General features: G+C 43.8%; 1 protein-coding gene across 1 annotated transcript in view; it reads right to left on the bottom strand.

Annotated features, from left to right (window-relative positions):
- The window catches only part of csmd2 (CUB and Sushi multiple domains 2), a 1,866,499-nt gene that overhangs the window by 351,266 nt on the left and 1,487,624 nt on the right, over positions 1 to 27,609 (bottom strand). The window contains exons 26-27 of the mRNA XM_078237109.1: positions 21,416 to 21,618; positions 3,615 to 3,806 (exon numbers count right to left, since the gene is read on the bottom strand). Coding sequence (XP_078093235.1) covers positions 3,615 to 3,806; positions 21,416 to 21,618 — 395 coding nt within the window. The remainder of the gene's footprint in view (positions 1 to 3,614; positions 3,807 to 21,415; positions 21,619 to 27,609) is intronic.

Genomic DNA, 27,609 nt, shown 5'->3' with positions numbered 1-27,609 from the left:
CCACCAACCTGTCCATGTCCTTCTGAAGTTTAACACTATCCCCCTCTCAGTTCACAATATTTCTGAGTTTCGTATTGCCTGCAAATTTTGAAATTGTCCTGTACACCAAAGTCTAGGGCATTAATATTTAATCTGGGCGAGTAACAATGACCCCTGAGGAACTCGACTATAAACCGCCCCCCCCAAATCAGGCCAAAAACCACCGAGTCCGCACCAACTCTCCAACAGAGCTTCTTACCCAGACCCATCCCTCCGTCCCATAACCCCATGCATTTACCCTGCTAATTCCCCTAACCTACACATCTTGGGACACTAAAGGGCAATGTAGCATGGCCAATCCATCTGACGTGCACACCTTTGGATTGTGGGAGGAAACCAGAGCACCCGGAGGAAATCCACGCAGACAAGGGGAGAATGTGCAAACTTTACACAGTCACCCAAGGTTGGAATTGAACCCAGGTCCCTGGGTTGTGAGGCAGCAGTGCGAACCACTGTGCTGCCGTGTTGCCCTCACTGTGCCGATGAGAATGAGGCGGTGACCAAAGATAGATGATTAGGATACTCCCAGGATAACAGTCTGGAGTGGATACATTGGTAGAGATTCCTTGCGTAAGTTTGTAGAAGTTAGATATTTGCATTTCGTGATGGCTTTACAAGAGGATTCTGTTCATGTTATGCCATGTTGAGAAAGAGGAAGATGTTCCAACCCGATTTGTGGCCAGATCCAACACGTGTAGGAATTCTATGATTCTATAATTAATGCACTGATACAGTTTAATAAGAATTAGTCCATGGATTTATAGAAATAAGTGCTTATAAGAGGTTTTAATTGCTCTTATTCATGAAAGAAATGTCCCTTTAACTGGCAAGCAGAAAGTTAGGATTTTGCCAAACAGCTTGGATGCATTTAGCATCAAATATTGAAGATCAATCCGGGTTTCAATATTGTGCATTATTCATAAATGACTGGCTGAATGGTATTGGAACTTCTAAAGCAAGCTGATGAGTACAAAAAAACAAAATCTAAACAAAGGAATCCGAAATTTATGATGCTCCACTTTTGATTAAAAGTTTAAAAAAATGTCACTCAAAGAATGTAAGAGAAAAAGTCGATTCTAACAGGGCAGACTGCAGTATATGCTGAAACATACAGCACAATTCACAGGAGTACTTTCAGCTTGCTGCCAAGTGTCACTCTGTTCCAGAGAATCTTCATTTATTTTGTTTTTTCCTTACCAGCAATTTCTCGCTTGGTGCGAGTTGAAAAGAACAATTATGTGGAATCGAAAAATTTCTCAACTGCTCGTGATTTTATTTTGGCTGCGTCAGTGAAGTGGAAAATGCTGCAGAAAATCCACCCGTCTTTTGCTTGCACTCAGATCGTCTTCATTTTTGCACACATTGTTGATATGAAGAGAATTCCATGTTGGCTAAGGAATCCCCCTCATCTTATTTTCTGCTTTCTGACTAAATATTTTCAGACATAGAACTCGTGTCTGATACAACTAAGTGGCCAATCAATGTTTATAGTTTATTTACTGGTGTCACAAGTAGGCTTATATTAACACTGCAATCAAGTTACTATGAAAATGTTGTTGGCATTCATGTTGGACATGTATGAAGGGGTGCAGCATATTCAAACTGATTTAGCCTCTGAGTTGGAACAGCACAGTGGTTAGCACTGCTGCCTCACAGTGCCGGGGACCCAGGTTCAATTCTGGCCTCGGGTCACTGTCTGTGTGGAGTTTGCACATTCTCCCCATGTCTGCGTGAGTTTCCTCCAGGTGCTCCCGTTTCATCCCACAGTCCAAAGATGTGCAGGTTAGGTTGATTGGCCATACTAAATTGACCCTAGTGTCAGGGGGGAATAGCAGGGTAAATATGTGGGGTTGTGGCCTGGGTGGGATTGTGATCGGTGCAGCCTTGTTGGGCCAAATGGCCTCCCTCTGCACTGTAGAGATTTAATGATTTTAATAATCAGGTACAAATTATTGGGAAATGTCACCATCACATTCCATAAGTGTGTTGTTTCATATTTTTGAGAAGTCCAAAGGCAGTTAGAACAGACAATTATCATTTAAGTAATTGGACATATGGCTTAGAATTGGAGTTTGTATGCAAACACTTAATGTGCTCATTTTAAAGTATTTGTTATCATATTAACATTGGAGTTACTCTGGAATTGGGAAACACTCCGATTAACATTTGGCATATCTGCTACGACTCTCACCAATTTCTACAGATGAACCACAGAAAGAATCCTTTCTGGTTGTATCACAGCTTGGTATGTCTCCTGCTCTGACCAAGACCGCAAGAAACTACAAAGGGCTGTGAACGTAGTGCAGTCCATCACGCAAACCAACCTCCCACCCATTGACTCTGTCTACACTTCCCACTGCCTCCGAAAAGCAGCCAGCATAATCAAGGACACCACGCACCCTGGACATTCTGTCTTCCACCATCTTCTGTTGGGAGAAAGACACAAAAGTCTGAGGTCACATACCAACTGACTCAAGAACAGCTTCTTCCATGCTGCCATCAGACTTTTGAATGGACCTATCTTATATTAAGTTGATTTTTCCCTACACCCTAGATATGACTGTAACATTACATTCTGCGCCCTCTCCTTTCCTTCTCCCCTATGTACTCTATGAATGGTATGTTTTGTCTGTAAGGTGTGCAAGAAACACTACTTTTTGCTGCATCCCAATACATGTGACAAAAATGAATCAAATCAAATCAAACTCATAAAGAGTAATTAACATCTCTAAGAGTCATCCAGGTCTGGCTATGGAAGCAACCCAAGTCATTCAAGATCCAGGTAAATACTACAGAACTGGAGGGTAATGAAGAGCTTCAATGGAAGAACAAACTCAATGGACTCAATGATCTGTCTCATTTTTGTGCATCTGAAAGATTCTTGATTTCAGAATGCAACTAACTACACAAGCTAATGAATAAATTAAACACATTAACAAGGCCAAAAGTAATCCTGCCTTAAAAATGCAGCCAATGCGGTGTGGTAAATAACTCTCTTGGGTGAAGAAATTATTGACTCTCAGCCGACAGGCAAAGGGGAGGTTGTGAATTCCCATTAGCTGCACCAGTGACAGAGTGGAGGTGGATTAGGAATATAATCCACAAATAGTGGGAGGACTGAGCAAAAGTCATGAAGTAATTAGAGGCAGAGAAGGATAGGTTATTTTCTAATTCAATCTCAATTTGGTGCCTGCAATTTAATGAGGACATTATTAACAAGAATGCTCACTGAAAGAGACCGGGCACTTGATTCGGTCATGTATATTACACAGGTTGCTTGATAAGAACAACCAACTAATAAGCATGTGTTTCTCAGCAGGCACCGTCTCCTTTAAGACATTTGTGCTATTTTTTCCCACATCATTTCAAGTTATTCATTTTATCTTTAAACAAATCTCTTTTGAAAAAAACCCAGCTTGCTGTTGGCTTTATAAAAAAGAGCCTCTGTTTGGTTACATTGTGCTCCTTTTCAGTAATCAATTTCAGATACTGTGTTAAAAATAGTTTGAAAATAATTCTACGAACAGCCTGAAAAGCACAGCATCCGCTTAATAACAAGACAAGAAAATCAATACCTATGCATGTGGGCGGATCAGGTTGCCAGAAGAATCTATTGTCAATCTGGACACACGTGATTGTAGCTGCTCCTTGCAGGGCGTATCCAGGGTCACACTGAAACACGACTGAATCTCGAGGCTCCCTGCTGTCTCCACTGCGAGTGCCATTCTGAGGAATCCCAGGGTCATTGCATGAAGTGGCTGTGGAGACTGTAACAGTTTGCAGAGGTTAAAGATCCCAGCCAAAAATACTTTAAAGTTATTGTGGATGCGGTTTTGCCCACACAACTGCTAATTCCAACATGTCTACCTTAATGCCTTGACACACATGCATGCACATGTATTGCAACCATTGAACTTGATCATAGATTTTACTTTTACCAGAAATGTTTGGGAACAGATTGGCTATTGCTGCATCGAGGTATTTCGAGGCATTTAAAAATCCCCTGTGGTTCATACTGGGATAAAGCACATTTTTAATTGGAATTCGATATTAAACATAAAATATTGGCGGGACTTTCCCTGCCACCATTCTTCCCCCCCCCCCCCTCCCCCCCCCTCCCACCCCCCAACCCCAGCACAGTATATTTTCTGGTGACGGAAATGGCCCGCTATTGGCTGGATCTTCCCATCCTGTCTCTGCCTACAGGGCTTTGCATGCCCCATGCCCTCTGCCACTTTTGAGACCGAAAGATCCCTCCAGCGGGAAGGACTGGAAAATTTCAGCCTATATCTTGTAGATACTAGAGAATGGCCACAGCATTTGGTTGAGATGGGTTCACAAGAAGAGAGGAGTCCACATGCTACAGATCGAAGCTTCAGATATTTGTTCCTATTTCTTCTTAGGTCATGGACATATCTGGCAAGGCCATATTTTTTGACCATCACTAATTGCCCTCGAGGAGAGAGCAGCAAGCTGCCTTCTTAAACTATTGCAGTCTGTGTGGTGGAATGAACCCCTCAGCACCATTAGGTAGGGAGATCTGGTTCATTAATATCCATTTAACCCACCTGGTTCACTAATGTCCTTTAGGGAAGGGAATCTGCCGTCCTTACCTGGTCTGACCTACATGTGACTCCAGATTCACAGTAATGTAGTTGACTCTCAACTGCCCTCAGGAAACTATGGATGGGCAATAAATACTGGCCAGCCAACGACGCCCATGTCTCACGAATGAATTAAAAAAAGGAAGGGAGATACAGGATTTTAAGGCAGCAAAAAAGGAAGGAATGGCAATATATATCCAAGTTGGTAAAGGTGAGTGACAAAGGGGAACTTGGAGGCGATAGTGTTCCATAAGCTGACTGCTCATACCTTTCTACGTGATGGAGATTGTGGGTATGGGAGGGGCATTGCCAAATGACTGTTTATAGAGCCATTTAACCCTGAAAGTATGTTGCTGCCTCACTGATATTTTTTCAAACCTTAATATATATCTTTATCTGTTGGGCCTCACGTTATCTGTTCTTGTCATAAATATCACTTCACCCTCATTGTGGTACAGTTGCTCTGCATCTGAATGTGTGTGGAAAGAGTAACAGGAAATTATGTCAGATTTTGATAGTCAAAAGGTAGGTTTTTACAGGCAGAGAAATAAATGTCAATCTTTAAACAGGAGTGTTGCAATAAAAAACAGGGTTTATTTTACTGAGTTCAAATACTTTTCAAGTAATATGGGGAAGCAATGACCGATTGGTGTTATCGCTAGACTATGGATCCAGAAACTGAGCTAATGTTCTGGGGACCCGGATTCGAACCCATCACGGCACACGGTAGAATTTGAATTCAATTTCAAAAAATCTGGAATTAAGAATTGACTGATGAAAACGTTGATGATTGTCGGAAAAACCCATCTGGTTCACTGATGAAGGAAATCTGCTGTCCTTACCTGGTCTGACCTACATGTGACTCCAAAGCCACCGCAATGTGGTTGACTCTCAACTGCCCTCAGGCAACTAGGGATGGGCAAGAAATGCTGGCCAGTCAGCGACACCAATGTCTCACGAATGAATAAAAGAAAGTGCTCACTCCGTACCTCGAAGTAGTATATTACATTTGTAATTTAATGCTGTGACTTGCTCTTCCCAAATCTTATGTTGCCAAAGTTTCTGGTGGATTTTTAAGCCACTATTCAAGATGACTGCAGCTGCAGCTCCTGTTGGCTACGTCTCACAGGAACATGAATGCGAACATAGGCACAGTCCATCTTTGAATTAATCAGACACAGCTGGCATATCTAATGCAAGCACAGCATTGTCAGGAACACAATACAAATGATTATATACACTATTTTTTTTGGTAGGGGGGCTGTCTTGCTCATCATACAACCGTGAATTTAATGATTGCTTTGCTTTGCTTCCTCTGTGCTTCAGGCGTGACTTAACTTGTAGCAATGCAGCAATTTGGCGTGGTTTCACAAAGCAGACCCGTTATTTGGACTGGAAGCTATCCAGATTGCTCCAGCTCCACTATTTACTGTGCATTCAGCGAAACAGAGTGCACTTACTTTCGTTTATCAACACAGCTGCTTTAAAAAAAGCATTTTTTAATTTTAAAGGGGCACGGCATTCATAAAAATGTGTTTGCCAACCATCACGGTGGGGGTACGGTGGCATATGGTTAGCACTGCTGCCTCACAGCGCCAGGAACCCAGGTTTGATGCTGGCCTCGGGTCAAGGTCTGTGTGGAGTTTGTATGTTCCCCCCGTGTCTGCGTGGGTTTCCTCCAGGTGCTCCGGTTTCCTCCCACACCCCAAAGATGTGCGGGTTAGGTTGATTGGCTCTGCTATATTATCCCTTTGTGTCAGGGGGATTAGCAGGGCAAATAACGTGTAGTTACGGGAAAAGGGCCTGGGTGAGATTGTGATCGGTGCAGACTCGATGAGCCGAATGGCCTCCTTCTGCACTGTAGGGATCCTGTGATTCTGTGATCATTTGTTTGAGAAGAAACTAATCACGGCAATGTCATCAGCAAGTACTTACTGGACCATGTTGTCCTTGCCAACTACTGCTTTTAATTCAGCTCCCGCACAATCTGGATCAACAACTCCCCCAAGGCAGCTTCATGAGATTTTCTTTCAGGGATTTATATCAAAGCACAGTTCTGATGGTCAGGTTTATTCTGAATAGAACTCACTGCCTGGTAGGGTGGTAGAGGTGGGAACTCTCACGACATTTAAGAAGCATTTAGATGAGCACTTGAAACGCCAAAGCATACAAGGCTATGGACCAAGTGCTAAAAATGGGATTAGAATGGATGGAATCTTGATCGCTGGTACTGACATAGAGTCACAGGGCAGGATTTTACAACCTCGCTTGGGCGAGATTATAAATTTCTGCCCTTGGCCAATGGAGATTTTCATTCGGGGAACCTCGGAATCGGGGCGGGCTAGGTGGCAGAGTTTTGGCCAGAGTGTCATAGGGTGGAATTTTACCGTCCCGCCCGCCATGGGAATTGTAGCAGGCGGGATATGGACCATGCAAAGGTCCGTTGACCTCGGGTGGAACTTCTTGGACTTGGGATGAGCATGGCCAGAAAATCCCGTCCATAGTCAAACAGTGCAGAAAAGATCGTTTGGCTCATTGGATCTGCACCGACAATACTTACCACTAAAGATGCTCTGATCCCATTTTCCTGCATTTGTCCCATACCCTTGAATATTAAACTTGAACATGATGGGCCGAAGGGCCTTCTTATGTCCTTTAAAGCTCTCGGACTCTATTAATGGGGTCGGTTTCTCTTTGCCCCCACTGCCGAGTTTTATTTTTTAGGTCCACTGGTGTTGCCTACTCTTGCCCTGCTGTTACGGCAGTGGAACAACCGTCTCCCAATTTCCACTGACATTAGGTGGTGCGGGGGGACATCCTGGGGTGCTTCACCCCTCAATTTGCTCTTCGTCTCTGGCAGAAAGCTTCTCACAATTTCCTGACAACTTCAATAAATGGGGGAAATCGCCGTAGTCAGAAATCCACACACTGAACCTCAACGGCAGAATGTACCGGCACAGCAGCCCACTGGGTTATCGCAGGTTGGCATCTTCGGGGAATGTAGTTTATAATCACCCATTCTGTCCGACGACATCTATTTCAGCACTTTATAAATCCAGATTTAAGTGTAACCTAGGTCATACCAAACTCAAGGTCAGGTAAACTTGCTGCCATGGAAACACTGCTGAACATCGTTCAAGGGAGAACATACACTTGCAGCTTGCTGTGTCCACCCTCACGAGAAAACATTGATCCATCATCGACAACAAGACTCTTCTATCTAGTTATCACTTCCAACGGTGGGCAACTAGCACAGAAATGGCAGATCATTGGCAACAGAATTGTAATAGTGGCTATCTGAGATCTAACCTACCTCTGCAGCCAATAATATTTTAGAGTCAGCCTAACCAATGGTATCAAGATCTTCCGCCATTGGTGCAAGTACAGGGGTCATTCCCAAATCTCTCACTTTCAGTGGAGAAGTTAGGCTTGCCGGGTGCATGTGTTGCTGATAGGACCACAATGAGAGAGACCAGATTCCATCAAACTGCTTCCAGGGATCTCATAATCCCTGTCCCCGGAAATGCTTTCTATTGGTCCCCTGCCTATTGATTACCTTCCTTCTGCAGGACATAGAATCATAGAATAGAATCCCTACAGAGTAGTAGGAGGCCATTTGGCCCATCAAGCCTGCACTGAAAACAATCCCACCCAGGCCATATTCCTGTATCCCATGTATTTACCCTGCTAATCCCCTGACACTAAGGGGCAATTGAGCATGGCCAATTAACCCGCACATCTTTGGAGTGTGGGAGGAAGCCGGAGCACCCTGAGGAAACTCACGCAGACATGGGGAGAATGTGCAAACTCCACACAGACAGTCACCCGAGGCTGGAATTGAACCTGGATCCCTGGCGCTGTGAGTTAAGTTTAAGTTTATTTATTAGTGTCACAAGTAGGCTTACATTGCAATGAAATTACTGTGAAAATCCCCAAGTCGCCACAGTCCTGTTCTGGTACACTGAGGGAGACTTTAGGATGGCCAATGCACCGAACCAACATGCCTTTCGGGCTGTGGGAGGAAACCGGAGCACCTGGAGGAAACCCACACGGACACGGGGAGAACATGCAGACTCCGTACAGACAGTGACCCAAGCTGGGAATCAAACCCAGGTCCCTGGTGCTGTGAGGCAGCAGTGCTAACCACTGTGCCACATGTATGTGCAAAACGTTCACTAATTAAGTACTTTTAAAGGCTAAACTGCTCTTATAGAAACTATATTTTACATAAAATGAAAAGTGAACTCTCAGTATGTTGCATGCATTGAAACAATTAGATTCTCAATCTCTTCATTCAGTCAGCTTGCTTCGTGCCACCCTGCCTCCTACTGTACCACATCTAATCATAAGCTGCCTGAAAAGCCAGCCAGATGGGTTACTTCTTTGATCTATTCAAACTGTCCATATTCAATACCGAGTCCTTGGTATGACAACAGGAGTAGCATCCGATCTGTTGCAATATTAACGGCATGGTGGTACAGTGTCTGCGTGGGTTTCCTCCGCGTGCTCTGTTTTCCTCTCACTGTCCGAAAGAGGTGAAGGTTGGGTGCAATGGCCACGCTAAATTCTCCCTCAGTGTCCCCGAACAGGCGCCAGAGTGTGGCGACCAGGGGATTTTCACAGTAACTTCATTGCAGTGTTAATGCAAGCCTACTTGTGACACTAATAATAAATAAACTTAAAAGGTATTAATTTGTTTTTTTTAAACCACGAGTTATTTGTAGTGCGTTTATCGTCGAATCATTATTCCCCCACCTTGGAAAACAATGTCGAATTATGGTGTGCTCCTCCTTTAAGACATAGATATTGGTTTTTAAAGGAAGGCTCAGTAAAATAACATTATCCTAAAATAAGTTCTGTATACAGAATAAGAAGGAACTTTAATTTGTTTTAAATCAAAACCTCCAATCTGATAGTGCTGCTGTACTATGAAGCTATTCACACAAAAGGCAAAGCCATCACTCGATCTGTTCATTACCTTGTTTTCTACAATGAGTGACATCGCTGTGAAAATGTCTTGTCAGTATTTGACTACCCCGATAATAGATATTGATTGCAGCAAATTCAACATGAGCTGCTGAACCCGTCAGTTCGGTCCACAAGCAGGACTCAGAGTTTCTAAGATAAAGGCAAAATACTATGGATGTCGGGTTCGTAAACAAAAACAGAAAATGCTGGCAGGTCTCAGCAGGTCTGACAGCATCCGTGGAGAGAGAATAGAGCCAACCTTTTGAGTCTGGATGACCCTTTGTCAGAGCTCAAACGAAGCTCTGATGAAGGGTCATCCAGATTTGAAACGTTGGCTCTGTTCCCTCTCCACGGATGCTGTTAGATCTGCTGAGACTTCCCAGCATTTTCTGTTTTAATCTTGGACTTTCTAGTCGCCTTTCATTTTAATTCCCCATCTTTCTCCGAATCTGATATCTCTGTTCTTTGCCTTCATATAATGTTCCAATGAAGCTCAATGAAAGTTCAAGGGACAACATCTCACTTTCCAATAACAGTCTTCCAGGTTCAACACTTGAGTTTACTAGTTGCAGATCATAACCATTGCCCCAGAGTAGCTGTTTAACAACGCTCCTGCTATTTCCCTTTTACATCTCCCCCAGGCCCATCGTTTATGTCATTACTATCCCGGTATCATCTCCATTTACCTTGCACTTTCATCAATTCTATTACTTAACATCTTAATGGTGGCGCAGTGGTTAGCACTGTTGGCTCTCAGCACCAGGGGCCCAAGTTCAACTCCAGCCTTGGGTGAGTACATGGAATTTGCACGTTCTCCCCGTGTCTGCGTGGGTTTCCTTTGGGTGCTCCGGTTTCCTCCCACACTCCAAAGATGTGAGGGTTAGGTTAATTGGCCATGCTAAATTCTCCCTTCGCGTCTGGGGGATAAGCAGGCAGGTTACAGTGATAGGGTCTGGGTGGGATTGTTGTCAGCGCAGGCTCCATGGGCCAAATGGCCTCCTTCTGCACTGTAGGGATTCTATTCTATCTTCTCCCCCCCCCTCCCAACTGATGAAATGCCCCGCCAATAAATTCACCATGGGGGGAGGGTACTAAATTCCATTTAACTTTGTTTCTCTACACCTGCTGACTTGCTGAATATACACGGTATTTTCTGTTCTTACTTTTGATTTCCAGCAACTGCAGTCCTTTGCTATTGTGTTATAAATGGAAAGGTGTGCTGTGCTCTCTAATGGAAGAACATGAGGCTCCCCTTACTATACTTCAAGTTCTCATTACAGGCACACAATAATGAAAGGTTTCTTCTAGTGCTGGTGAAATACAGGAAAGTGAAATTGTGTTCCTTCATGAAAATGTGTTTAAATTCAGATTAAACTATATTGCTTTCCACACGCTTCAATTTTAAGCTTATTCATTCATAGTTCCCTCGAGACTTACTTAGGCAAATTTAGGTTCAACTGAATGGGATCAATTGTGCTGAATGAAAGCTGTAATGGAATAGGTGAGGAAAATTTAATCCTCTTAAATGTTCTGTCCCTTCTATTGCTTCCATTGTCCTTTCTGTTGCTCAAGCAAAGGCTACCTCTTTTCAATAATTATATGGGTTCACGATTGTGATACAAATATTGTTCAGCTTTCCTGAAAAGTGCAAACATGAATTTACCATATTGGCAATTGTGTAACTTGAAGCAATTTTGACACACACAAGTATTTGTTAAAACATTCCACCTAATTCTATTCTAATCTGCTACACAACAATGGGTTTAATATTTCTATCAGAATATTAAAATTAAATTATTGCTATTCTCAGATTCAGACTCTGCAGATTTAGCTTATCCTCCTCAAGCACTAGGTCATTACCATAATTATCAGTTCTTCAATGAGGCCTTCCAAAACACTGAATAAAATAATAATTATATACAGGTTGAGACTCTGTTTCCGAACCACTACAATGAAGAGACAAGAACTCCAAAGCTCCACGACGGAATTCAAATATTTGGCTTTGTTATTGAACATTAAGTGCCCACTCATGTTAGCACCATACAGCACGACCCGAAGGTCAAAACTTGTCATTGTAGTGGCCTAAATGGAAGGCATCTGCAACATGCGTAAGGTATGCAGACCAAACTGTAGTACAATACACAGAAGTTTATCTCTGACCATGCTACAATCCGAGAGCTGAAAATCTTACTGGGAACATCGCCTGTCCAGGTCGCTTAATATTTACTGAGAGCTGCCAGTAACCTACAGATTGACACACATTCTGTTTCATTTACCATAGGATCGTAGGAACTTACAAGGAGGTCATTCGGCCCATCATGTCAAAACTGGCTGAAAAGGAACTGCCCTCAGCCTAATCCCACTTTCCATCTCTTGGTCCATAGCCTGGCAGGTTACATGTTTCAAGAACATTTCCATGTACCGTTTACTGCCGGAGGCTTACTGCCTTTATTACTTATTTTAAGCAGTTTACCACACTCTCTTTAATTCTCTTCTAATCCTTCTATCCACTAAGTTACGTCTCATAGAATCACAGAATCCCTACAGTGCAGAACGAGGCAAGTCGGCGCATCGAGCCTGCACCAACAACAATCCCACCCAGGCCCTATCCCTGTAACCCCAAGTATTTACCCTGCTAATCCTTCTGACAGTAAGGGGCAATTTACCCTGGCCAATCAAGCTAACCTGCACAGTTTTGGACTGTGGGAGGAAATCGGAGCAGCCGGAGGAAACCGATGCAGACACTGAGAGAATGTGCAAACTCCACACAGCAGTCTCTGTTCTGTGGTTATTGACCTTTATTGACCTAACCTACTGCTAAGGGAAGTAAGTCCTCCCTATCTATTCTATCTCTGTCCCTCATAAAATCAAACATCTCAATGAAATCTCTCCTTAGCTTCCACTACTCAAAAAAGCTCAGCCTATCCCATCATTCTTTGTGACTAAAATTCTCCAGGCCGAGTAACATCTTCACAATTTTCATGTCTCTTGTATCTTGTACAAAGTTATCCTTTCTGTGATGCATTGGCCAGAGCTGTAAGCAGTACTTTAGCTGTGGCCTAGCCAATGCTTTATGTAGTTCTACCATAACAACCCTTTTATATAAACCCTGGCCTGAATGCATTCATAGAACATAGAACATTACAGCGCAGTACAGGCCCTTCGGCCCTCGATGCTGTGCCGACCTGTGAAACCAATCTAAAGCCCATCTAACCTACACTATTCCAATATCATCCATCTGTTTATCCAATGACCATTTAAATGCCCTTAATGTTGGCGAGTCCACTACTGCTGCAGGCAGGGCATTCCACACCCTTACTACTCTCTGAGTGAAGAACCTACCTCTGACATCTGTCCTATATCTATCACTCCTCAATTTAAAGCTATGTCCCCTCGTGCTAGCTATCACCATCCGAGGAAAAAGGCTCTCACTATCCACCCTATCTAATCCTCTGATCATCTTGTATGCCTCTATTAAGTCACCTCTTAACCTTCTTCTCTCTAACGAAAACAACCTCAAGTCCCTCAGCCTTTCCTCATAAGACCTTCCCGCCATACCAGGCAACATCCTAGTAAATCTCCTCTGCACCCTTTCCAATGCTTCCACATCCTTCCTATAATGCGGTGACCAGAACCGTACACAATACTCCAAGTGAGGCCGCACCAGAGTTTTGCACAGCTGCAACATGACCTCCTGGCTCCGAAACTCAATCCCTCTACCAATAAAAGCTAACACTCCGTACGCCTTCTTAACAACCCTATCAACCTGGGTGCCAACTTTCAGGGATCTATGCACATGGACAGCGAGATCTCTCTGTTCATCCACACTACCAAGTATCTTACCATTAGCCCAGTACTCTGTAATCCTATTACTCCTTCCAAAGTGAATCACCTCACACTTTTCCGCATTGAACTCCATTTGCCACCTCTCAGCCCAGCTCTGCAGCTTACCTACGCCCCTCTGAACCTGCAACAACCTTCTGCACTGTCCACAACTCCACCGACTTTAGTGTCACCTGCAAATTTACTAACCCATCCTTCTACGCCCTCATCCAGGTCATTTATGACAAACAGCAGTGGCCCCAAAACAGATCCTTGCGGTACACCACCAGTAACTGAACTCCAGGATGAACATTTCCCATCAACCACCATCCTCTGTCTTCTTACAGCTAGCCAATTCCTGATCCAAACCGCTAAATCACCCTCAATCCCAAGCCTCTGTATCTTCTGCAATAGCAATTCCTTCATTATTGTTCTGATCAAATTCTATTTGCCACTTCTCCGTCCACTTGACCAGTCCATTATCTTGCAGCGGTCTACAGAATTGTTCCTCGCTATCAATCAGATTAGCAATTTTTGTATCATCTTCTTTAGCGCAAGCATTTAAATCCAAGTCATTGAGATATATCACAAAAAGCATGGAACCGAGTACAGAGCCCTCCAGCACCCCACTGGAAATGGCCTTCCAGTCACAAATCCATGTGACAACCATTACACTTTAGCTCCTGCTTCTGAGCCAATTTTCCCATTTGCCCTTGGATCCCATGGGCATTTCCTTTTGTGACTAGTGTTAGAAGCAGCTGGGAAGTGATGTACTGGCTCCCTTTTACTCGACCTCCTTGGTGGTCACAACAAAGATTTAAGTTTCTTTTTCACGAGGCAAAGCCTTTTCCAAATCGGAATATACTTAATTATTAAAGCTGTGAGCAATAAGGAGCCAAAGTTTTCTTCAGTCAAAGAGCAAACAAATTTATTAATTCCTAAACTGAGAAAAATAATAAAAACACAACATCAAGTATTCAGCCCTCAGGCAGTCATTAGGACACGCACAAATGCATGTGCACAGACATGCATCAGAAATCAGGGCCCCCCCAGCAATTACAGACCAGTCAGTTTAACAGCAGTGGTGGACAAGTTTCTAGAAACAATTTTCAGGATAGAATTTGTAGTCACGTGGAAAAATATGGGTCAGTTAGGAAGAGCCAGCACGAATTTCTAAAGGCAAAACCATGTTATAGAGTTATAGAGGTATACAGCACAGAAATAGGCCCTTTGGCCCAACACATCTGCGCCAGTCAAAGACAAACTGCCTAACTATTCTAATCCCATTTTCCAGCACTTGGTCCACAGCCTTGTATGCCTTGGTATCACAGGTGTACATCTAAATACTTCTTTAGTGTTATGAGGGTCTCCGCCTCCACCACCCTTTCAGGCAGTGAGTTTGACACACCCACCAACCTTTGGGTGAAAAAGTTTTTCCTCATACCCCCTCGAAACCTCCTGCTCCTTACCTTAAATCTATGCCCCATCGTCATTGATCCCTCCACCAAGGGGAAATGTTTCTTCCTGTCTACTTTAATCTCTGCTCCTCATAATTTTATACATCTCAATTATAGAAACATAGAAACAGAGAAAACTTCAGCACAAAACAGGCCCTTCGGCCCCACAAGTTGTGCCGAACATATCCCTACCTTTTAGGCCTACCTATAACCCTCCATCCTATTAAGTCCCATGTACTCATCCAGGAGTCTCTTAAAAGGCCCTATTGAGTTTGCCTCCACCACCACTGACGGCAACCGATTCCACTCGCCCACCACCCTCTGTGTGAAAAACTTCCCCCTCACATTTCCCCTGTACCTACACCCCAGCACCTTAAACCTGTGTCCTCTTGTAGCAGCCATTTCCACCCTGGGAAAAAGCCTCTGAGAGTCCACCCGATCTATGCCTTTCAACATCTTATATACCTCTATTAGGTCTCCTCTCATCCTACGTATCTCCAAGGAGAAAAGACCGAGCTCCCTCAGCCTATCCTCATAAGGCATGCCACTCAATCCAGGCAACATCCTTGTAAATCTCCTCTGCACCCTTTCAATCTTTTCCACATCCTTCCTCTAATGAGGTGACCAGAACTGAGCACAGTACTCCAAGTGGGGTCTGACGAGGGTCTTATATAGCTGCATCATTATCCCCGGACTCCTAAACTCAATCCCTCGATTGATAAAGGCCGGCACACCATACGCCTTCTTAACAACCTCCTCCACCTGCGGGGCCGATTTTAGAGTCCTGTGGACCCGGACCCCAAGTTCCTTCTGATCCTCTACAGTACTAAGAGTCTTTCCCTTTATATTGTACTCCTTCATCCCATTTGACCTGCCAAAATGGACCACTACGCATTTATCTGGGTTGAGGTCCATCTGCCACTTCTCCGCCCAGTCTTGCATCCTATCTATGTCCCTCTGTAACTTCTGACATCCCTCCAGACTATCCACAACCCCACCAACCTTCGTGTCGTCGGCAAACTTACCAACCCATCCCTCCACTTCCTCATCCAGGTCATTTATGAAAATGACAAACAGCAAGGGTCCCAGAACAGATCCCTGGGGCACACCACTGGTGACCAACCTCCAATTAGAAAAAGACCCATCTATACACACTCTCTGTCTCCTATGGGCAAGCCAGTTCTGGATCTACAGGGCAGCAGCCCCTTGGATCCCATCCCCTCTCACTTTTTCGAGTAGCCTTGCATGGGGGACCTTATCGAACGCCTTGCTAAAATCCATATAAACCACATCTACCACTTTCCCTTCGTCAATGTGCTTAGTCACATTTTCGAAGAACTCCATCAGGCTCGTAAGGCACGATCTGCCTTTGACAAAGCCATGCTGAGTATTCTTGAGCATACTAAACCTCTCTAAATGCTCATAAATCTTGTCCCTCAGGATCTTCTCAGTCTCCCCTCAGTCTCCTCTGCTCCAAGGAAAAGCCCAGTCTATCCAATCTGCTTTCATAACTAAAACTCCCCAGCCAGGCAACATCCTGGTAAATTTCCTTCGCACCCTTTCCAATGACATCATATCCCTCCTATAATGTGGATTCCAAAACTGCACACAATACTCTAGCTGTGGCCTAACCAACATTTTACATAGTTTCAGCATAACCTCCCTGCTCTTAAACTCTATGGGAGCAAATCTCTGACCTCGCTGCACCATGAGTAGGTGATGCCAGTCCCAGAGCATAGAGTGCGAGCCTAAAAATCCGTTTTGCGCCTATCGCCAAACAGTTTGCGAGTCTCCTGGCCCCTTCCTAATGGCGTGAATCCAATCATGACCAGAAAGGACCGGATCCTATTAATATATTTGAAGTAGCATTTAAATATACATAGCCCATTCTAATCCCAACGCACGGAATTCCCTGGCCTTTGGGCGTGGTGCGATAATGGCAAAAATCACATTTTCATAGAATCATAAAAATCATAGAAATCCTACAGTACAGAAAGAGGCCACTCGGCCCATCGAGTCTGCACCGACCACAATCCCACCCAGGCCCTACCCCCATATCCCTACATATTTACCCGCTAATCCCTCTAACCTACGCATCTCAGGACACTAAGGGCAATTTTTAGCATGGCCAATCAACCTAACTCGCACATCTTTGGACTTTTTTCAAAAATTTTCAAAAATAAAGGGGTATAGCTTCATAGCATGGGGAGGCTTATCACAAGTCTTACAAAAATCCATGTTGACTACATCAAATGCACCATCCTCACCAACCCGCCTTGTTATCTCCTCAAAAGCTTCAATCAAGCTTCTCAGACACAATCTCCCTCAACAATCCATACTGAAAGCCCGATATTAATCCATGCCTTTATACATGACAACCAGTACTGTCCCGAAAAATTTTCAATAATTTATTTGACTGGCCTGTGCTAACATAGCCTATCTATCCCTTTCCTCCTTTTTAGACAATGTACGAGGTTAGCAGTTCTCCAATACTCCAGCATGATGCTATAGCCAGAGAGGATTAGAAAATGATGGTAAGGGTCTCCACCAGTTACTCCCTTGTTCACATTTCAACCGGGCCTGATGATTTATTGACGTTCATAAAGCTAAAATGTTCTTTTTAACCAGTTTTATCCTCATCAATATTTTACATTGCACGCCCTTAGCTACAGCATCTGCATCATCCCCCTCTTTTATAAAAACTGATGCAAAGTATTCATTAATAATCTTTATAGAATCATAAAGAACCAGAGCCCTCAAATGTTTCCTTTTATTTTATATCACTCTGGACATTCTTTCCTGCCTTGGAACGTTTCTTTGTTGTGAAAACGTGAAGGTTACTTGGCCAATTGCCCTGTTCAGCAACTGTACACGTGGACAGGTCACATAAAATCACCATCAATTGCGTCTTCAATGGGCTTAATTGCCTGCTTAATTCTCGGTGGGCATGCTTCAGGTTCCTGCACCGCCTGCCAACCGTTGTATCGTGTGGGACAGCGATGACATCTGGATGTATGCCCGACATCTTCCCATGAGATTTCAAGTGCTTCCCGGTTAGGCGCACACCCACTTGGTCAACATAAAACCCTGGCCATGGAGCACTGACAGAGATACCAAGAACACATGAATCTCAGATATGTGGTAAGTTCAGGGAACTCTGAACATAAGAACATAAGAACTAGGAGCAGGAGTAGGCCATCTGGCCCCTCGAGCTTGCTCCGCCATTCAATAAGATCATGGCTGATCTTTTCATGGACTCAGCTCCACTTACCTGCCTGCTCACCATAACCCTTAATTCCTTTACTGTTCAAAAATTTATCTATCCTTGCCTTAAAAGCATTCAAAGAGGTAATCTCAACTGCTTCACTGGGCAGGGAATTCCACAGATTCACAACCCTTTGTGTGAAGAAGTTCCTCCTCAACTCAGTCCTAAATCTGCTCCTCGTTATTTTGAGGCTATGCCCCCTAGTTCTAGTTTCACCTGCCAGTGGAAACAACCTCCCTGCTTTTATCTTATCTATTCCCTTCATATTATATGTTTCTACCAGATCTCCCCTCATTCTTCTGAATTCCAGTGAGTATAGTTCCAGTCTACTCAGTCTCTCCTCCTGAGCCAACCCTCTCAACTCTGGAATCAATCGAGTCAATCTCCTCTGCACCCCCTCCAGTGCCAGTATATCCTGAAGTTTGGATCGTGTTGACGTCTTCGAGCTGCAGCAATGTAGAGAGTGCAGAAACATGGAGAGTAGAAGGACTTCAGCGAGAGGCATACAGAGTGCAATGATGTTGATGTGCAGACCACTTGAGGCAGAGCAGACAAGAGGCATGAAAGGTGACAGGATGAGGTCTTGAAAATGGAGAACCATAGAAACATGAAAGGCGCAGGGATCTTGGAAGTCTGGAGAATGCAGGGAAAGGCAAAGATATCTCCAAGAGATGGTCTTCAAGATAGAAAGAAAATAATGTAGAATTTTCAACAAGAAACTGACAATGTCAGAGTCAGACAGAAGAATTTAATGACCTTCTCTGGGGCGAGTTTGGAGGCGGGAGCCATTTAATCAGGTGATGGTTGCCGGGTGATGACCTTGCCACCTTCCCAGCTCTTCACAGATTAAGTTTGGGGTGAGAAGGCTCATGAATGGCCTTCCCTCCTCACTACCAGCTGAGGCCCCTCTGTGTGTAATTAATGCCTCAGCCTGTCACTACAGATATTCATCTAGTGCAGGTCGGAGAGTCACCTCACAGGAAGACCCAAAAACAATCGTTGCTTGATTTGCTTGTGGGCTCCCAGGGAGTGCCTCATTCAAAGGAACACAGTGCCTGAAAGAGGGACTTGTATCAGGAAGGGGGATCCACTGAGGGCCACTCTGTCGACCCTTGCTATCTACCAAGCAAGGTAGATTGCTTGGCAGATCTATCTCCCCCCAGCCCTTTCCCATGACCCCCATCCTTCCATCACTCACCTGCAGACTGGATCCCTTGTCGATGCTAGGCCACTCCCAGGCTGCACTACCGACAATTGCCTCCATTCCTGCAGGAGTGGACTGCAGTTAACAGCTTCCCTCTGATTGACAGGCAGTCCTTGGGGGCAGAAATCCCGCCTCTGGATTCCTCAACCCTGTGGAAGGCCGGCCGCTGTCCATTTTGGTACGTGAAAAGCACTTAATATCAGGTGGGCCTTTCCCAAAGGAGTCCATGCATGGGGTCATCACCCTAGCTGTCCCTTGTATTACTTACCACCTAGAGTGTGGGAGCAGCACGAAGTTCATAGAATCATTGATTCCTTACAGTGCACAAGGGGGCCATTTGGCCCATCGAGTCAGCACCGACTCTTCTTATCCAGGCTTCTCCCCAACCTATCCCCATAAGCGCGTGCTTTTACCCTGGTTAATCCACCTAACCTACACATCTTTGGATACTAAGGGGCAAATCAGCATGGCCAATCCACCTAACCTGCACATCTTTGGACTGTGGGAGGAAAGCGGTGCATCAGGAGGAAACCCACACAGATACAGGGAGAACATGCAAACTCCACACAGACAGTCACCCAAGGCCAAAGTTGAACGCGGGTCTCTGGTGCTGTGAGGCAGCAGTGCTAACCACAGTGCCACCAACTTTATGCAGGAGGGAGATCTTGGTGCAAATGTGTGGGAATGGCTACTTAATTCTTCAAATTATAAGTTAAAATTGTAAACACCTCTTCACAGTTTGACTCATACTCTTCATGAAATAAAATATTACTATAGAAATAGCAATACATGATGTTAATCCTCTGAGTACATGGGCATATAACAAAGGACATAATAATACAGCACCTCCACATTGCCCCCAGAAACAATCTAACATACCGCACAAACCACATGAAGTGGTTATTGAAATGTAGGGACAATGTGGTTGTATAAACAGAATGTCACAAGTGATCAGCTGAGCTGCTTCTGCCGATTATAGTGGTTGACCGTGCTCGATTGATCCTTAGGGGGGATTTTCCCGTCCCGCCTGCCACGGGAATAGTAGGGGGGGGGAGAGAGAGAGAGAGAGGCAGACCATGCAAATGTCTGTTGACCTCGGGTGGGATTTTCCGGTTTTGGGGCAAACGCGGATGGAAAATCCTGCCCTGAGTGTCAGGGGGATTATCAGGGTAAATGTGTGGGCTAACAGGAAAAGGGCCTGGGTGGGACTGTTGTTGGTGCAGACTCAATGGGCCAAATGGCCTCCTTCTGCACTGTAGGGATTCTATGATACCATGTATAGTCGTAGAGCGAGGAAATTCAAAACACGCTGGCTGCCAAAATGAGAGCGTTCACCCATTTGGAGCATGCAGTCCAAATGGTCAAATAACCTCCATATTCCTTATGTGCATAAATACCAAAGGGAAGTGGGAGAAAATTATTGCTCCAAGTATCAGCAACAAATTTTTACATGTCTAAATAATCTGAAGTTCCACAAAACATTCGCTATAAAGTGCTAAATAAAATATGAGCCATTGCAATTGCAAATCAATGCTGCTCTAAAAAGTCAGCAGAGCTTTTCATTATGGGCTGAAAAAGTAGATTTCTTCCTTCCCATAAAATGATGAAATGAAGGTCGTTAATCTGAATCAACCTGGTTTTATTGAATTAAACAGAAAACATAAATCTAATCAGGTGTAATTTTCAGACTTGAAAAGGAACGCATTTAAAATCCACCTTTCTAATTCAAATATTAACGTGCCTTTATTTTCAATTCGGAAATGCTGTGCCTCAAAACTAATTTCAAGTGAAGAGATACGCAGAGAAAAAATAGTCTCTCTAAACGGCTCTAACCTCGACTGAAAAATTTCACTTAAAGAGAATATATGAAATATTCACAGGAAAGGCCAGTTAAGCCAAGAAGCCTGTTCCTTCCACAGACCATTTACAACTTACCTGATGATGGACATATTGATGGACATAACCTCCAGATGAAAGTTTTTGCACAAGACCTGGGGCAATATTTCAACCGCTCGCACTATTGGGATACGGATTACCTCGGTATGTTGGCACGTACCTGAGAACTGAATGGCAAAGCCCTGCTTGCTGGTGAAGAAGTCCGTGTCGAATTGCAGCGTGACGGAGTTGAACGTGCTGTGGATATCCTGGGGCAGTGTGGAGCCGCTCATCTCCCTCAGCAGAATGCCACTCTCCAGCGAGCCGTCCCAAACCTTCAGAACATCATGGAGAGCCTCTGTGTGGAACACGAGGAAGTGGATGCTGGAGGAAGAAGCAGAAAGAGAAACGGGGGATAGGATCAGGCAATTCACTGATTCACTTGTGAGACACAATGGAAGTATAGTTTGCTACCCGAGCTTTGACAATTGAGCATTCTTCAATTACTTCAGAAGTACAGTGGGACTATTTCCCTTCCATGACCTCAAAGTCCAAAATCATGATGGTCATGACAGAAATGAAAAACAAAGTTTGATATTTTTATACGTTTTCCGGTTTTTACAAAGACATAAAGGCACCAATCACTCAAAGGGGATTGGATAAACATATTGTGAGTTCATTTATTAATTCTAATCGTGTGAACTTGTTCAAGATTCTCTTGAGGTTAACATGCAGGTTCAGTTGGCAGTTAGGAAGGCAAATGCAATGTTAGCATTCATGTCGAGAGGGCTCGAATACAAGAGCAAGGATGTACTTCTGAGGCTGAATAAGGCTCTGGTCAGACTCCATTTGGAGTATTGTGAGCAGTTTTCAGCCCTATATCTAAAGGAAGGATGTGCTGGCCTTGGAAAGGGCCCAGAGGAGGTTCACAAGAATGATCCCTGGAATGAAGAGCTTGTCGTATGAGGAACGGTTGAGAACTCTGGGTCTGTACTTGTTGGAGTTTAGAAGGATGAGACGGGCTCTTATTGAAACTTACAGGATACTGCGAGGCCTGGATACAGTGGACGTAGAGAGGATGTTTTCACTAGTAGGAAAAACTAGAACCAGAGGGCACAACCTCAGGCTGAAGGGACGATCTTTTAAAACAGAGATGAGGAGGAATTTCTTCAGCAAGAGAGTGGTGAATCTGTGGGACTCTTTGCCGCAGAAGGCTGTGGAGGTCAGGTCATTGAGTGTCTTAAAGACAGAGATAGATAGGTTCTTGATTAATAAGTGGCTCAGGGGTTATGGGGAAAGGGCAGGAGAATGGGGATGAGAAAAATATCAGCCATGATTGAATGGCGGAGCAGATGGGCCAAGTGGCCTAATTCTGCTCCTATGTCTTATGGTCTTATAATAACATATTTCTATATATTATGGACTTATGTTTCAAGACACCAGCAGCAAAGGTGTAGATACTGTGCTCTGCTGGAAAGCAAAAGTGGAGCTGAACAGGGTTACATGATACAATTCCTTTCAGTGACATCATGCTCCAATCCCCTAAAGGCATATTACAACAAAAGGCATGCGACAGACTGGAGGTTTTAATTCACCTTCCACAAGGAACCTTGTGCAGAGCCCTGCAGCACCTCACTGGAAATGTAGGGATATGGGGGTAGGGCCTGGGTGGGATTGTGGTCGGTGCAGACTCGATGGGCCGAATGGCCTCTTTCTGTGCTGTAGGGATTCTATGATTCTATGAAATAAACTTTTGGTCACAAATCCAAGCATTAACCATTAACCTTTGGCTCCTGCCACTGAGCCAATTTTGGATCCAATTTGCCACTTGCCCTTGGATCCCATGGGTATTTCCTTTTAGGGCTGGGTGGAAAGTGGTGAACTGGCTCCCTTTTATTCATCCTCCTTGGTTGGTCACAACAAAGGTTTAAACTTTTTTGTCATGCCTTTTCCAAATTAATTATTTAAACTATGAGAATAAGGAAGCAATCAATGAAAGAGCAAATTTATTAATCGTCAAATTGAGAAAAATAATAAAAACAAAATAAGAACAAAGAACAGTACAGCACAGAAACAGGCCCTTCGGTCCACCAAATCTGTGCCGACACATGACACTTTTCTAAAGACCTTTTGCCTCCATGATGTCAATGCCAAACATTCTATTTGTGATAGAATTAGTAGTCACATGGAAAACTGTGGGTCAATTAGGAAGAGTCAGCATGGATGTCTAAATGTCGTAAGCTTGGAGTTTTTTTTGAAGAGGTTTCAATTTATCTTCCACAAATTCATCTTAATGTTAGGCAGCACGGTGGCACAGTGGGCTCGCGCTGCTGCATCACAGCGCCAGGGACCCGGGTTCAATTCCTGGCTTGGGTAACTGTCTGTGCGGGGTCTGCACGTTCTCCCCGTGTCTGTGTGGGTTTCCTCCGGGTACTCCGGTTTCCTCCCACAGTATGAAAGACGTGCTGGTTAGGTGCATTGGCCATGCTAAATTCTCCCTCAGTGTAACCAAACAGGGGCCCGAGTGTGGCGACTTGGGGATTTTCACGGTAACTTTATTGCAGTGTTAATGTTAGCCTACTTGAGACACTAATAAATAAACTTGAACTTAAAAACATCACAAGTTTATTTTCCTCACATGAAAATGCATTATAAGGTGTTTTTGGTGTAGTCAGTGGATGCTACCATCAGCTCCCCCAAAGCACTTCACTGACCAATGGCTTTTAACTGATCTTCCCATCCTTCCTACACACTTCCACGTGACCCAACAGCCAGTTTGCGACAATTTCTGAAGGAGGGTTTTAATGGTGAAGCTTGCTTTGGAAAAATGTATATACTTGCAGCGAAGAGGAAGACTCATCATCATTAACAAAAAATCCTGTTCCTTTTTCTGAAAAACCACCGTACAACCCAATGTGATGACACATAGAGTAATGGCATATAATCATCAAACCAGAATGCATGAATATGAAAGTGAAATTGTTTCAAAAGAAGATTAGCTTGATAAATAATACAAACAAATGGAACTCACTGATCTATTGGAAGTGCCAAAGTATTAAAGTATCCCTCTTCCAGAGTGCTATCTCAAATTTAAACACATCTTTTCACGATTGTTTTACTGAAATCCAGGCGCAATCACACGGCTGCAAATACTGCAATTTACCTGACAGACCATTTTATTAGGGCCTCTTGGTACTTCATTCTGAGGGATTATTTGGAAATCTTTCTGGCCTTTTCTGAATAATGAGGATGAATTTACATGTATATTTTACACATATCCTCAAGAATTTGCCATCTGAGAGAGTCTTCTTCCAGCATGCATTTTTATCAATTCTTATCCGGCAACTATTTTCCTTTGAAAGTTCATAATGAAAGATCTCACAATTGCGAGACATTATCCAAACAGATTCTGACAGGTTGTTCTGCTCTGCTTTCATCATATTAGCTGCAAAAATGGATTGAAGAGGCTGTTTTACCATTTCAGAGATACAGCGTTCCCTAATTACACTGTCCCGGCTTGTCCCAGGCAGCCACCCAGATTGTGCAAATGATGCTAACCATTTGTCATTACCTTACAAATCGATTATAAATCTAAATGAACTAATGGTCACTATTCCCAGATGCTTTCCCACTGAAATGCACTCAATTGCCCAACTTTAGGTGCATTGGCCATGATAAATTCTCCCTCAATGTCCCCGAGCAGGTGCTGGAGTGTGGCAATCAGGGGATTTTTCTGTCTGCCTGGGGAAAAAGAATCGCCGGATTGTTCTTTTCCTGAAGCCAGTATATCCTTCCCAAGGTACGGGGCTCATAACTGTACACGACTCTCCTCACACTGTCTTGGCCAGTGCTCTGTTCCCTGATGGTAATTATTTTCCTGCTGTCCAGTGTTCTCTTTCAACTGAGAAAGTACCTTTGCACTTTTTGCATTTTACCACATTTATTTACTTTGCAGAAGCAACAGTTTGCAAAATGTTTTTGATGATTCAATCCAATGTGATGACACATATAGAGACATAACGAATAATGGACAACTCCAATATAATCAGCAGGTCTGACAGCATCTGCGGGGAGAGAATAGAGCCGATGTTTTGAGTCGAGATGACCCTTTGTCAGCGGATGAAGGGTAATCCAGATTCGAAACACTGGCTCTATTCTCTCCCCAGAGATGCTGTCAGACCTGCTGAGATTTTCCAGCATTCTCTGTTTTTATTTATTAGTCACAAGTAGGCTTACATTAACACTGCAATGACGTTACTGTGAAAGTAATTGTGAAGTTACTGTGAAAATGAATTTTTGTTTCAGATTCCAGCATTCACAGTATTTTGCTTTTATCCAATATGATCAGTGCTGATGATGAGTACGGGAATAATTCGAAGGTGTTAACAGTCTCTGCACTACTGAGGTATTCAGAGAATGCTGAAAGTATTCGAACCACTAATTCATTCCAAACCAACTGTTACTTTATGTCTTATGTAATTAATAGCTGACAATTAGTCTGTGCCTATAAACTGTTATAGTTAGTAAAATCTGCCATGATGTGTGATAACCTTCTGAGAATATCAATTATTGCAAACAAAATGTTGAAACACTCTGTAATATTTTTAAAAGGTTACGTCTGTACATGCTTTCTGTTGTGAGATGCTTACTTTAAAAATTCCATGGGTGGGACTTTCTGGCAGCGCTCGCTCCGAAACCGGAAAATCCCACCTGAGGTTAACGGACCTTTCCGTGGTCTGTCCCTCGCCCACTCCAATTACCGTGGCAGGTGGAACTGGAAAATTCACCCCCATGTTTCTAGTGGAAGCCGCCTGTGTAAGCTTGTCACACATTAATTACACCCCCTGTCAATGAACAGGCAGTTACATTTATATGGCACCTTTCATGACCTTGAGACATCCCCAAGTGCTTTATAATGAAAGATATATGGTAGGAAATAGGGAATGCAACAGACAATTTGTGCACAGCAAGCTCCCACAAACAGCGATTTGATAATCAGTTTTAGTGATTTTGATTGAGGGATAAATATTTGCAAGCACAACAGGGATAAAACCCCACTGCATTTCTTCCAAATACTGCTATGCAATCTTTGACATCTGAGAGGGCAGGTGGGCCCTCAGCTTAACACTGACAGCATACCTGACAGTGCAGCATTCCCCCAGAACTGCACTGGAGCATCAGCTTTGATTTTATGGAAGTAGGACATGAACCCAGAAACTTCTGACTGAAGAGTCCAGAGTGACACATATGTGGCAGTACTTTATCACCGGAGTGTTTTTTCCCCCAATTTCTCAGGCTGAGACTGAGAGAAACTCCTTTGCTCCTGTCATGCCCCAGTATATTCTGAACTTCAAAGTTATTTTGATATTTTAAATCACAAAAGGCTCAAAAATATGGCCACTTGAGGATCACTTCTTTGTGGATTGAAAGTTATGAAGAGAGGTTGGATAGGCTTGGGTTGTTTTTGTTGTGATGTGGAGGCTCTGTGCCCTGTTTGAGAGAAGATTTCCACTCCATCTGACGAAGGAGCAGCGCTCCGAAAGCTAATGGCATTTGCTACCAAATAAATCTGTTGGACTTTAACCTGGCGTTGTTAAAACTCTTACGTTGTTTTTGTTGGAGCAGAGAAGACGGATAGACGACCTGATCGAGGTGTACAAGATTATGAGGGGCATGGACAAAGTGGATGAGGAGCAGCTGTTCCCCTTAGCTGAAGGGTTGTGAGGGGAAACATTTTTACCCAGGGGGTGGTGATGGTCTGGAATGCGCTGCCTGGGAGGGTGGTAGAGCCGGGTTGCCTCACATCCTTTAAAAAGTACCTGGATGAACACTTGGCACGTCATAATATTCAAGGCTTTGGGCCAAGTGCTGGTAAATTGGATTAGGTGGAAGGTCAGGTGTTTTTCATGTGTTAGTGCAGACCTGATGGACAAAAGGGTCTTTTCTGCATTGTATGATTCTATGATACCACTCCCCTCTCTCAAAAGGGAACAAAAATAACTTTATAGACTGATGTTGAATTTTCCTGAATTCTTTTATGAGATGCAGGTGTCGCTGCCAAGGCCAACATCTGCTCACCTTCTCTAATTGCATTTGAACTGAGCAACCAGCTAGACCATTTCAGAGGTCAGTTAGTAGTCCACTACCAAAGATGTTGTGGATCTTAAGCCACATGTAAACCATATCAGGTAAGGATGGCAGATTTCTTTCCCGAAATAACATTATATGACTTTAATGATAACTTCCAATTTTCAGTTCCAGCTTTTAGTAATTGAAGTTGAATTCTACCAACTGCCATGGTGTCTCTGTATTCTGTGTGCAGTGATATTATCATTCAACCACCATCTTTCCTATGGGATTAGGAGAAGGACTCCC

This window comes from Mustelus asterias, chromosome 21 (assembly GCF_964213995.1).
Source record: "Mustelus asterias chromosome 21, sMusAst1.hap1.1, whole genome shotgun sequence".
Taxonomy (NCBI): Eukaryota; Metazoa; Chordata; class Chondrichthyes; order Carcharhiniformes; family Triakidae; genus Mustelus; species Mustelus asterias.
This window is presented reverse-complemented; position numbering and strand designations above follow the sequence as displayed.